The 12,757-nt window shown below is 41.1% G+C and overlaps 1 protein-coding gene across 5 annotated transcripts in view; it reads left to right on the top strand.

Annotated features, from left to right (window-relative positions):
• ARMC8 (armadillo repeat containing 8) overlaps nt 1–12,757 on the top strand; it is a 114,392-nt gene that overhangs the window by 15,988 nt on the left and 85,647 nt on the right. For 3 of the 5 annotated variants that reach the window (XM_032144250.2, XM_032144254.2, XM_032144251.2), the window contains one exon: nt 7,949–8,025. The exons of the other annotated variants lie outside the window; for them this stretch is intronic. In XM_032144250.2, coding sequence (XP_032000141.1) covers nt 7,949–8,025 — 77 coding nt within the window. The remainder of the gene's footprint in view (nt 1–7,948; nt 8,026–12,757) is intronic. 5 annotated transcript variants of the gene reach the window in all.

The following is a 12,757-nucleotide window of genomic DNA, read 5'->3' as shown; positions in this document are numbered from 1 at the left end:
TTAGTAACACAGGTGTGGCCTAGTTGGTGCCTCTGGCCCAAGATCTCTTATGTGGTTGCAGTCAGGGTGTCAGCAGGAGTCACAGTGTCATCTGAAGGCTCAGTTCAGGGAGAATTCAGTTCTAAGCTCACTCATGTGGTTGTTAGCAGGTTTTAGTTCCATGCCATGTGGGCCTCTCCACGGGGCAACTCCACAGCCTGACAACTAGTTTCTGTTAGAGAAAAAGGGAGGGGGCAGGGAGAACTTGGAAGTTTCTGAAATGGCATCTTATTACCTCTGCTGCATTCCATTTGCTAGAACCTACTTACTAGATCCAGTCCTCACTCAAGGCGAGGGATTGCACGAGGGCATGAATATCAGGAGGTGGGGATCATTGGGGCCTATCACAGATAGTCACTTTAATAAAAGGAAAACTGCTTCCACATAATACTTTTCCATAATGGAATACAACTCATTACCTGTTGCTGTTTTTGTTTTCCTGAATAAATTTACTTCAAACTTCTCCCCACCTCTCTTATTCATGGTTGCTTCTGTGCATTTAATTGTAGCTGGAGAAAAACACAGCCATGCTGATGGGTTTCCTGTCAAATTTATAATCACAAGCCTCAGTAAGCCCCTTACTGCTCTCTGGCAGTCCTGGTACATTTTCCTGGCCCATTCAGTGTCTTATTCCTTCTCCTCTTTCTTCAAACCACTCACATTTCTTCCTCTATTTTTGCTTTCCTAAAATAGAAGTCATCTGAAGAGAACTATCACAAGCTCTCACCACCATATCCACCCAGGCTGGAGTGCAGTGGCTTGGATCTTGTGGAGTGATCTTGGCTCATTGCAGCCTCCGCCTCTGTGGTTCAAGTGATTCTTGTGCTTCAGCCTCCTGAGTAGCTGGGATTACAGTCACCCGCCACTACACCTGGCTATAATTCCCTCTTGTTATTGTACTTACACATGCTCTACTTGACTAGTAAATCCCATTCTCCCTCAGTTATTCATGAACATTATTACAGTTCTCCCCCTTCTCATGCAGCATCAAATTTTCTTCTCTATTAAAACATTTCCATCAATGAATAAGCATGCTCCAATTTATTCTGTCTTAAAAAACAGACTCTCTCCTGAGTCTGCTTCTCCCTCTAGCTACTATATTTCTTTACTCCCCTTTACAGTGAAAAGCCTTCTTTCTTTCTTTTTTTTTAAGGAATTTTATTAATTTTTTTTGCACACAAAACAGTAAACATTTTCTAAAAATGCATACAAACAAAAAGATGCATATCAAACGTGTTAGGAAGGTTGCACATGGGAAGACGGGGAATAGAAGTGGGGGGTGGGAATTAAAATAAATGAGAGAGGGACTTTGTATGGATCAATGATAATAACTCAATCCTCTATTTGACAAAGAAGAAGGAGAAGGAAGAGGAAGAAAAAGAAAGTGGGATAAAGGATCAGAAAGGGAGGAAAATAGAAAAAATTAGAGTATGACTGCAGGGTAGACCTGTTTTGTTGTCGCTGGGTTGGTTGGTTGGTTTGTCTGTTGTATTTTTCATATGTTTCACCATGTTGGCCAGGCTGGTCTCGAACTCCTAGCCTCAAGTGATCAACCCGCCTCGGCCTCCCAGACTGCTGGGACTACAGACGTGAGCCACCACGTCCAGCCCCCACATTGCGTCTGGCCTCCGTGGTAGACCTCCTAGACGGGGCGGCCGGGCAGACGCACTCCTCACTTCCCAGACGGGGCGGCCGGGCAGAGGCACTCCTCACTTCCCAGACGATGGGTGGCCAGGCAGAGGCGCTCCTCACTTCCCAGACGATGGGCGGCCAGGCAGAGACGCTCCTCACTTCCCAGACGGGGCGGCCGGGCAGAGACGCTCCTCACTTCTTCCCAGACGGGGCGGCCGGGCAGAGGCGCTCCTCACTTCCCAGACGATGGGCGGCCAGGCAGAGGCGCTCCTCACTTCTTCCCAGACGGGGCGGCCGGGCAGAGGTGCTCCTCACTTCTTCGCGCTCCTCACTTCCCAGACGGGGCGGCTGGGCAGAGGCGCTCCTCACTTCTTACCAGAGGGGACGGCCGGGCAGAGACGCTCCTCACTTCTTCCCAGACGGGGCCGCCGGGCAGAGGTGCTCCTCACTTCCCAGACGGGGCGGCCGGGCAGAGGCGCTCCTCACTTCCTAGATGATGGGTGGCCGGGAAGAGGCGCTCCTCACTTCCCAGATGGGGCGGCCGGGAAGAGGCGCTCCTCACTTCTTCCCAGACGGGGCGGCCGGGCAGAGGCGCTTCTCACTTCCCAGACAGGGCGGCCGGGCAGAGGCTCTCCTCACATCCCATACGATGGGCGGCCGGGCAGAGGAAAAGCCTTCTTTCAAGGTTCTTCTTCTTCTGGTTCTTCTTTTCCCATTCTCTCTTAAACCCTCTGCAAGCAGGCTTTGGCCCCACTGTACTGCTGTTGTCAAGATCAGTGAACACCTCCATGTTCCTAAATCCAAAGGTTAGATCTTAATTATCATCTTAGCTACACATCACTAGGATTTAACGTAGTTGATTAGTCCCCTTTTGAAATATCCCCTTGATTTGACATCCTGGATTTCTTCACTCTACACTGGCTGCTTGTTTGACTACTCCAGAGCAGAGTCTTCCAGTCTTGCAGTATCCAGGATCACTCCCTTAGTTAATTAATTTCATTATATGCCGACAACATCTGATTTACACGTCTAGCCCACAACTTTTTCCTAAACTCTAGGCTTACATATCTACTGCCAACTTGACATCCTCACTTGGATATCTAATATGATTCTCAATCCTAACATGTCCACAACTGAACTTTTGATCTTCCCACTCAAATCCAGACCTCCTGCAGTCTACCTCATCTCGTTAACTAGCAACTCAGTCTTTTTTCTTTTCTTTCCTTTTTTTTTTTTTTTTTTTTTTTGAGGTGAAGTCTCACTCTGTCACCCAGGCTGGAGTGCAGTGACGTGATCTTGGCCCACTGCAACCTCCACCTCCCTGGTTCAAGTGATTCTCCTGCTTCAGCCTTCCAAGTAGCCGGGACTAAAGGTGCGCGCCACCATGCCTGGCTAGAGACAGGGTTTCACCATCTTGGCCAGGCTGGTCTCGATCTCCTGACCTCGTGATCTGCCCGCCTCAGCCTCCTAAAGTACTGGGATTACAGGCGTGAGCCACCACGCCCGGCGGCAATTCAGTCTTTTTATGTGCTCGGGGAAATAAGTGTTAACCTTGCCTCCTTTCTTCTCTCATACCCTACATCGAGTCTTAACGGCTTATCCATTTTATAACTTCAGCACTTACCTGGAATCTGAATACATCTTCCACAGTGTTTGGTCTAGTCCATGCTACCATCATCTATGAAATTATAGCATTTCTGGTGTTGGAAATAACCTCCTTCCTAGTCTCCCTACTTTTGTCTTGTATCCCTTCCCCTTCTCCACACGTGTCTGTTCCTAAATTGCAACCAGAGTGATGCTTGAAAAACGTTAAGTCAGGACCAGGCATTGTGGCTCACACCTGTAATCCCAGCACTCTGGGAGGCTGAGGTGGGAGGATCGCTTGAGGTCAGGAATTTGATATCAGCCTGGGCAACAAGGTTGAGACCTTGTCTACTAAAAGTAAAACAAACAAAACATGAGATAAGTACACACATAAGTCAGATCATGTGTCTATTTCCCTGAACCCTCCTAATGGCTTCCCAACTTGGACCATAAAAATAAAAATCCTAACAATGACCAACAAAGTTCTATACCAGTGCTATCCAAGGGAAAAATGCAAGCCACATACGTGATTTAAAATTTTCTAGCAGCCATGCTATCTAAAGTAAAAAGGAAACAAGTGAAGTTGATTTTAATGTTATTTAAACAAGTAAAATAAAATATTTCAGTATATCTGTGTAATAAGTTATTGCTGAAATTTGTTTCAAAAATAGCAAGTCTTCAATATCTGATGTATAGTTTATACAATTTGGATGCTAAATTTTTATTGGAAATACTTGATTCATATTTAGGTGTCATAAAGTTTATAGTTGAAAATGTAAACTCATATACCCAAGTAGTTCCAAATCATTCTTAAAAGTTAAAATAACTGAGTCCAGTATTGGTTTCTTAATTTTAATTAAAGTTTAAAATATAAACAAAATTCACTTCCTAGCCACATTTCAAATTTCAAATGCCATATGAGGCTGGAGGCTGGCTTACTGGACAGTGCAGCTCTTTACCATCTGGCCCCTGTTCTCTGCCTCATCTCCTGCTGCTTTCTCGTTTGCTCATTCTGCTCCAGCTATAATGGCCTCCTATTCTTTGATTATGGCAGATACTTCTCATTTTAGGGCGTTTGAATTTGCTGTTCTTTTTGCCTAAAAAAAGCTCTACCCCTAGATAGGTGCACAATCTGCTCCTTCACCTTCTTCAGGACTTCACTCAAATGTCACCTTTTTAGACGTTCTTTCTCTTATCAACCCATTTAATATCTGTACAAATTGCCTTCTCTCCCTACCTCTTACATTTCCAGGCTGCCTTCTGAAAGAAAAGAGAAGACTGGGAGGGGAGAGGTGACCTGATCTACAAGGAGCAGTGAAATATCAGAATTGTCCTATACAGATAAATGAATACATTAGACAAAAGCGTAGAGTAAGATAAGGTTGAATAAGTGATCATACCCCTTCAGCTTGCTTGCTGTCTGAGCAACTTATATGATTATTTTTGTGTATACATGACAACCCTTTCAGATATTAAGCTTCTTAAATGCAAGGCTCTGCCTTAATGTCCTCTCACACCTTCTTTGGCATCTAGCATGTAACTTGACCAAAAGGCAATGTGAAATCTCCAATTGTGGGCCACCTATTGGTTAGCCTTTTGTGTTTTACATCCTGTGGTGCCTCTCTATCCTCTGTTCTTTTCAGTGCCAGCAACTAGTATACTTGCTGATTGTTTACTTGTATTGGCTTCTCATGCCCTATGGCAATGATTGTGACATTGATTCTTTCTTTCCTTGTCCATCCTGGTACACTCTTACTCATTTTCCAAAGCCAATTCCTGAAAGAAGCCTTCCCTTATTCCCCTGGTTTACAAATGTCCTCCTCAGTGCTGCCTTTATGTTGTGTATACTATAATTCTTATATTCTAATAGGGAAATATTCATGTAAGCATAGTGACAAGAGAATATGAATTCTTGAGAACAGGGACTGTGCCTTACTTATCTTCTTTATTAAAGATAAATTTATTTTTAATGCTTTCCTCAGTGCATGTTATATTGAATGAACCAGGCACAGAGCAGCGAAAGAATTGCTATTAATGGGGGAAACTTAAGATACACATCATTGAGAGGTAAGAGATGTGGAGCTATAGAGAGTAAAGGTAGAGAGAACAGTAACATCAAAATCAATCTCTGGATAGGAGGGGTCTGAGGTACTTAGAACTTACTATGTCAGAAAACCAGGAAAACATGTACTCAAATGGAGTGGCAAAACTTACCTGTTTGTATTATAGTAGTGCTTTTTTCAGTTCTTCCGTAGCTTTTGGTTGTCATATATTGTTTCTTGATATGTTCGTACAGTTATTTGTGTCCTAACTGTACATTTGATGATCTGAAAAATGGGTAAAGATCATGAGAAGCCACATTTGTAAACCGAGGGATTGGGCAGATTATTGTTGAGAGTCCTTCTAACTCGGTGATGCTGTTATTTTGAGGAAAACAGATTCTGTTAGCAGGTGCTTTAATGGTACCCTGGTGGGCACAAGAATTTTCACCACTTTTGGCCGGGCGCGGTGGCTCACGCTTGTAATCCCAGCACTTTGGGAGGCCGAGGCGGGTGAATCACAAGGTCAGGAGATCGAGACCACGGTGAAACCCCGTCTCTACTAAAAATACAAAAAATTAGCCGGGCGTGGTGGCGGGCGTAGTCCCAGCTACTCGGAGAGGCTGAGGCAGGAGAATGGCGTGAACCCGGGAGGCAGAGCTTGCAGTGAGCCGAGATTGCGCCACTGCACTCCAGCCTGGGCGACAGAGCGAGACTCCGTCTCAAAAAAAAAAAAAAAAAAAAAAAGAATTTTCACCACTTTTGCCTCTTTGCTTCCACTGTTTGTTCTTTATAAATGAAGTACATGCTAAAAGCAAGCATTTGAGCTGGATGTAGTGGCACACACCTGTAGTTAAGTTACTTGGGAGGCTGAGATGAGAGTATTCCTTGAGCCCAGGAGTTGGAGATCAGCCTGGGCAAGACCACATCTCTGTTTTTTTTTGTTTTTGTTTTTGTTTTTAAAGCAGGTATTTGAGTTGCCTTTGAGGATATTTTGGTAGCAAATTCAGAATATGAAAATATGTGTAGGCTGGGCACAGTGGCTCATGCCTGTAATCCCAGCACTTTGGGAGGCCAAGGCGGGCGGATCACGAGGTCAGGGGTTCAAGACCAGCCTGGCCAACATGGTGAAACCCCATCTCTACTAAAAATACAAAAATTAGCCGGGTGTGGTGGTGTGCGCCTGTAATCCCAGCTATTCAGGAGGCTGAGGCAGGAGAATTGCTTGAACCCGAGAGACGGAGGTTGCAAGTGAGTCAAGATCATGCTGCTGCACTCTAGCCTGGGCAACAGAGCGAGACTTCATCTCAGTGGAGGGGGGAAGAAAATATGTGTTGACTTAGTTAACTATATTATCAGAAAACTAGAGTTTGTGTAGTTCTCCAGAGTTATTTTTGGTGGCTCAAAAGTTTTAAGCTGGCACTGTATCTTGGTAATTAACTCTTTTACTGATTTGGAGTTCTGAGTAAATTGGAAAAGTTATTTCTTCCTCCCTGTAAGAACTTACTGCTAATGGCGGGGGAGTATATAAAGATATTTCGGCAGGCATCAGAGAAAACAAGCAGGGGACAAAACTTTTTCTCTGGTTCTTAAATATGGGTTCTTTGTTTTAAATAATATTAAGCATTGAAAATTAAATATTAAAAAAGAGTTACCCTCCAAAATAAGTGTTACAAGAAATAACACAATAGAAAAACTCCACAATACAAATGAAAAGGAGGTAAGTGTCTTCCCTTTGTACCCTTTCTAATTCTACCCACCCTTACCCAGTTCAGTTTAGACAGCTTGGGTGGCCTACAGATCACTCTAATTCTTAATTGTTTTCCTTCACAGAAAGTGTGACAACTCCTTTATTTATTTTTACTTCTGCCTCCAGCAGTGAAGCTTCTCTACATTAGTCTAAGGATTTCCTCTTGGACCTAGACTACCCCTTACAGACTATTTCATGAAGTCCTCACTCTTCCCTGGCTGAGAGCCAGATTTTGTCCTTTCGTGTATACTAAATTACAGAAGTAATATTCCTGTCTATTAATTATACGTACGTGACACCCAGCAGTTAGTGAAGAAACTTAGCTTGCTGCTAAGTATATATGCTAACATATATGTCTAGGTCTTCTGTTGGCAAAACTTCCAGGGCTCGCCACAAAGGTCCCACTGTCTAGCTGTGTGTTTAGTGAGAACTAGGAGTCTTCTTTCTTTTCTGTCTTACTGTTTATCTTTGTCATGAGCTTTTTTTTCAGACTAATGTAATATTTACAAAAATATACTTAATATCTTCCTGATGATTCTGAATGAACAAAGTTATGTGCTTTGTAATTATGTTGATTTTCCAAACTCTCCTGCTAGTTTTAAGACATAGTAAAATGTATACCATGGACATTCTTACTTTTGAAATTGGGCATTCTTGGAAGAAAAATACTAATCTTTGACATCTTGAACTGAACACTACAATTTCCCATTATTTTGATACCTGAGAGAGAAAAGTCACCTGCTTAAGTATCCCATATGATGAGGAGGCAAAACTAAGTATTTAATATAAATTTTAATGCATCTACCTTAAGTTAAATTATCTAGTCACTTGATATTGTGGGTGATGCTGTGAATTTGTGATTTGCATGGCTTCAGATGTCATAATTTTTCCCCCCACTTTCTAGGAAGTAACAGCTAGCAGTCGCCACTATGTTGACAGGCTATTTGACCCTGATCCCCAGAAAGTTCTACAAGGTGTCATGTAAGTAGTATGTATTTAAGAGTCTATCAAAAAGTTGTTTGTTTTCATGTTTTAATCTGCCAAATATTTTAATTTTGAAAATACAGGGTTATACCTTTTTTCTTTCATTTGGCTTTTTTCTAGAAAGACTGCTTGACATTCATGACGTTTAATATTTTACTATAAAGAATTGTCTTTGAATAGTTGTTAACTGACATGGTTAGCTTCATTTTTTGTAGAATACTTGTTTCACATTAAAAAAATGTTTTCTTTGGAGAATGCTTTTGCTTCTTTAATATCCACAAAAGCAGGAGAATAAGATTGATGGTCTTTCATAATTGGAGCGCAGTGAAAGAATAGACCAGTAGGGTTTTTTGTTTTGTTTTGTTTTTGGTTAACTCATTAACTGTCACCAAGATTGAGTCTCCTGTTGATGTCTTAAATTTAGAATTTAGAAAGCTGTCAGAAAATCTAAACTCTTAATAACCATAATGCCTTTTTTTCTCCAAAATTTCATGTTTAATGAGAGGAAACATTTTTAAGCAACATACCAGAGGTAATTATGCTCTTAAAAAATTAAGAGAAGCAAATAGGATAAGATTTCAGATTTATTCCCTTTCCTTTGAGTTTCAGATTATCATACTCTTAGCGCATTAGTTCTAAGGAGGAAGGTCTAGACTAAGGCTCATCATGGGGTTGGGAAATGTGAAGGATCCACAGGCCTGAACTGTGTCTATGGGAAGAAAGACACAAAAAAGGGTCAAGATACATTTGGGTAATGATGAGGGCACCAATGAGGGAGGCCTCTTTCTTTTTCTCTAATCCCATACGCGTTGTCAGCCAAATAGTACTTTAACTTGTGCTTAGCCATGGCAAGGCTAGGATGCTTTGTTTATATAAGTTTCTTCAGACTGCAGTTCTTACAGCCTCTCTCCCCAAAGGCATTGTAGGCTTTGGAGTTGTGAATTTATAAAGGGAGGTAAAATAAAAGTGCTATAAAACTGCTTGGCTATTCAAATTGAGCTGAAAGGGAAGGTGGGAAGCTGGTTAGGATCCACCCCGAGATACTTGACACTTAACTTTCACGGCTTCTTAGTTTACAAAAAGTGGTGATATTTCTGGTGTTCTCATTATGTTAACTTTGCCTTTGTCTCCTTAAGTAGGAGACTTTGTAATTATTTAATCACTCCTTTTTAGACTAGTTTAATTATTACCAGGAAAAATGGTTTATTAAATCCATCTATTAAATAAATCAGTTTGGGTTGTACCTACACACACAAGTTAGTCAAGCGGGCAGGTTTTACTTAACACTCTTCCTTAGATACTCTCCACATACAACCAGATAGCTCCGTATATGGATAATTCTAAATATTACTTAAAATTGCTCAATAAATGGTTGAGAATGTTAGACTTATTAAGTGTTCAATAAATGGTTTTAAAAGATGATATCACTGCTACCATGTTTAGGAGAAAGCTGTTTAGTAATCAAGAATTCTGTGTGGTAGACTTGTAGAGTTCTATCTGATATGAGTAGCTGATTCGAATGTTGTCACTTTGAGAAATTTTTTACTTGCCAAAGAACACTGTAGTTTCTCAAAAATTGATAAAATACCGAACGATAAAAGTGGGAAAGACAGAATTATGACAAAGCAGCTAAAATGTAGTTTGATAGTCTTAGTGTCTTTTGAAAAACTACCAGTTTGAGACCTAATTAGCTGTCAGCTGGACATAAAGAAGTGTTTGTGTGGAAGGAATGGTAGAGTAGAAAGAGCATGGGCTTTGCAGTTGGACAACGGTGGGTTGAATTCCTGATTCTGACATTTTCTGTTATGGTCCCTTTCTAGCGGTGTGCTTGGACAAGTTTTGTAATTTCATTGAGCTTCAATTTCATCATCCGTAAAGATAACACTGCCCATATTGCCAGGTTGATGTGAGAATTAAATCAGAATTATAAAATTCAATGTCTGATACATTGTGGATCAATTGGCACTTAAGTGGTTAGTTGTTTTTAGCCCCAATTTAAAACAACTTAAAAAAAAAAAAGATAATTCTCCTCAAAGAAGAGAAAGGGGGAAAAAAACAGAGGAGACAGTTCAAACTAAAGTAGAAGAGAGAGAGGGACTAAAATTCCTGACTCAGACAAGAGAATGTGAGTGATAACATTCTAGTAAATGTGATTGCTACTTAAAATACTAAAATCTTTTTATAGTTTAAAGGGGACAGATCACCCAACATTTTTTTTTCTTTATCTCAGAGTAGTACTGATCTTATGGAGATAGTGTAGTATGATTTGATAAAGCTTCCTTTTCTCCAGATAGAAATATTTATTCTTTCTGACTTCTTTCTTGAACTTTGTCACTGTCTGAAAATTAATCGTACATGGTCAAGAGAATGAAAAGTGAATTACTTTCAACATTATCTGTTTTTAAGTAATCTTTTTTTTGTTTTTTGTTTTTTTTTTTTGAAACAGAGTTTCACTCTTGTTGCCCAGGCTGCAGTGCAATGGTGCAATCTCGGCTCACTGCAACCTCCACCTCCCGGGTTCAAGTGATTCTCCTGCCTCAGCCTCCCGAGTAGCAGGGATTACAGGCACCCACCACCACGCTTGGCTAATTTTGTATTTTTAGTAGAGACGAGGTTTCTCCATGTTGGTCAGGCTGGTCTCGAACTCCCAACCTCAGGTGATCCACCTGCCTTGGCCTCTCAAAGTACTGGGATTACAGGTGTGAGCCACCACGCCTGGCCTAAGTAATCTTGTTTAATACAATATATATAGAAAAGGGGAATGAAAATGGTATTTAAGAAAAGAGAGTTGACCAATTTTTTGATTTTTATACACCTCACAGTCTTCATTAAGTCACCATTAAGTGATCATTAAGAGACCATTACTAGACCAAAATAGGTAGGTAGAAAGATGGCCAGAGTATAAACAACCAAAGGTAGCCTATTAATTTTAGGGAAGGAAAAGGTAGAAGCTGAAATAGCATTAAATCCAAAATATTTAATTGAAAGGACATAAAATAATTGACAAAAATTGTAGCTTTGACTACAAGCCAACCAGAGTTTTATCATTTTTCTGGCTCTATAAAGTCTGATTTTTCTTAATAAATGTTGTGAACATATACGAGGCATGGTGGAAGGCACGTGTAGTTAACAGTTGCTTGGGAGGCTGAGGCGGGAAGATTGCTGGAGCCTAGGAGTTCAAATCCTGCCTGGGCAACACAGTGAGACCCTATCTTGAAGACAAATAAGATTGTGAACATGTATAACATACTAGCAGGAAAAGCAAAGTCAAATTAAAGATGAATAATGATTCTTCATCATAGTCTACAACTAATCTACTAGCTGAGTTAGAGCTATAGATCTACCCATAAATATGGGGAACTTTGTAGATAGCTCACATCACAGTGAACCATTTTACCTAGTCAGTGAGTATGCCTTGATCAAAAATAACATTAAGCATCAGAACTGCTTAATTTTCAATTGTTGAAGAATGCGGAGTTATCTAGAGATAAATTTGTTAGTAGCACAATAGTTAGCATAAACTTGAGTGATCCTCTTGTGTAAAAGGTTTGAATACAAAATCAGGTCCTTTTCTCTAAAAGAGCAAAATTTCATGTGCATAACTGAATAGATGATCATTAAGCAGGGAGTAAGATATGAGCCAAAATAAGAGGGAAGTCACTGTGTAGGTCATAAAGTGTAGCCTTTGCAACTACAACAGAAAGTAGGTATGTCAGTTAAACTACCCTGCATTGCAAATTCTGAGCTTCCTGTAATATGGAGAGCTGCATGTGACTTAAAACATTGCAGGACCTTTTTTGGTGAAGTTATTATAGTATTGGTTCAACCATGTTAAATCTCATACTTGAAGAAGAAGAAGAACTCTTCATATGATTTTGTAAATCATGAGTGAAAGCTACTTAAACACTGTTTTGTTTTCTTAACATAACAAAATTAGAGCACTTGATCTGGTTTTCATGTTAGTGAATTTCAATGAAAGATTAACAGAGGCCAGGCATGGTGACTCATGCCTGTAATCCCAGTACTGTGGAGAGACCAAGGTGGGTGGATCCCTTGAACCCAGGAGTTCCAGCTTGGACAACATGGTGAAACCCATCTCTACAAAAATAAAAATTAAAAAATTAGCTAGGCGGCCAGGCGCAGTGGCTCACGCTTGTAATCCCAGCACTTTGGGAGGCCAAGGCGGGCGGATCACGAGGTCAGGAGATCGAGACCACGGTGAAACCCCGTCTCTACTAAAAATACAAAAAAATTATCCGGGCATGGTGGCGGGCGCCTGTAGTCCCAGCTACTCGGAGAGGCTAAGGCAGGAGAATGGCGTGAACCTGAGAGGCGGAGCTTGCAGTGAGCCGAGATTGCGCCACTGCACTCCAGCCTGGGCAACAGAGCGAGACTCCGTCTCAAAAAAAAAAAAATTAGCTAGGCATGGTGGTACGTGCCTGTAGTCCCCACTACTTGGGAGGCTGAGGTAGGAGGATCCCTTGAGCCCAGGAGGTGGAGGTTGCAGTGATTATGCCACTGCAGTCCAGCCTGCGTGACAGAGTTGTTTTTGTTTTGTTTTGTTTAAAAAAAAAAAAAAAAAAGGTTAGCAGATATCCCTATGTGGCCCTTTGTTGATATTGCTATGTTGAAAAGTAAAAGATGATATAAGCCAGCATAGCTAGCTTTGTAGTTTCAGAGTTTAATAGAATTAGAAAGCTTGACTAGACCTCTGGTGAATTCAGTCAGG

The sequence above is a fragment of the Hylobates moloch genome, unplaced genomic scaffold (genome assembly GCF_009828535.3).
Source record: "Hylobates moloch isolate HMO894 unplaced genomic scaffold, HMol_V3 SCAFFOLD_22, whole genome shotgun sequence".
NCBI classification, from domain to species: domain Eukaryota; kingdom Metazoa; phylum Chordata; class Mammalia; order Primates; family Hylobatidae; genus Hylobates; species Hylobates moloch.
Note: the sequence above shows the minus strand (reverse complement) of the source record. Positions and strands in the feature narration are given on the sequence as shown.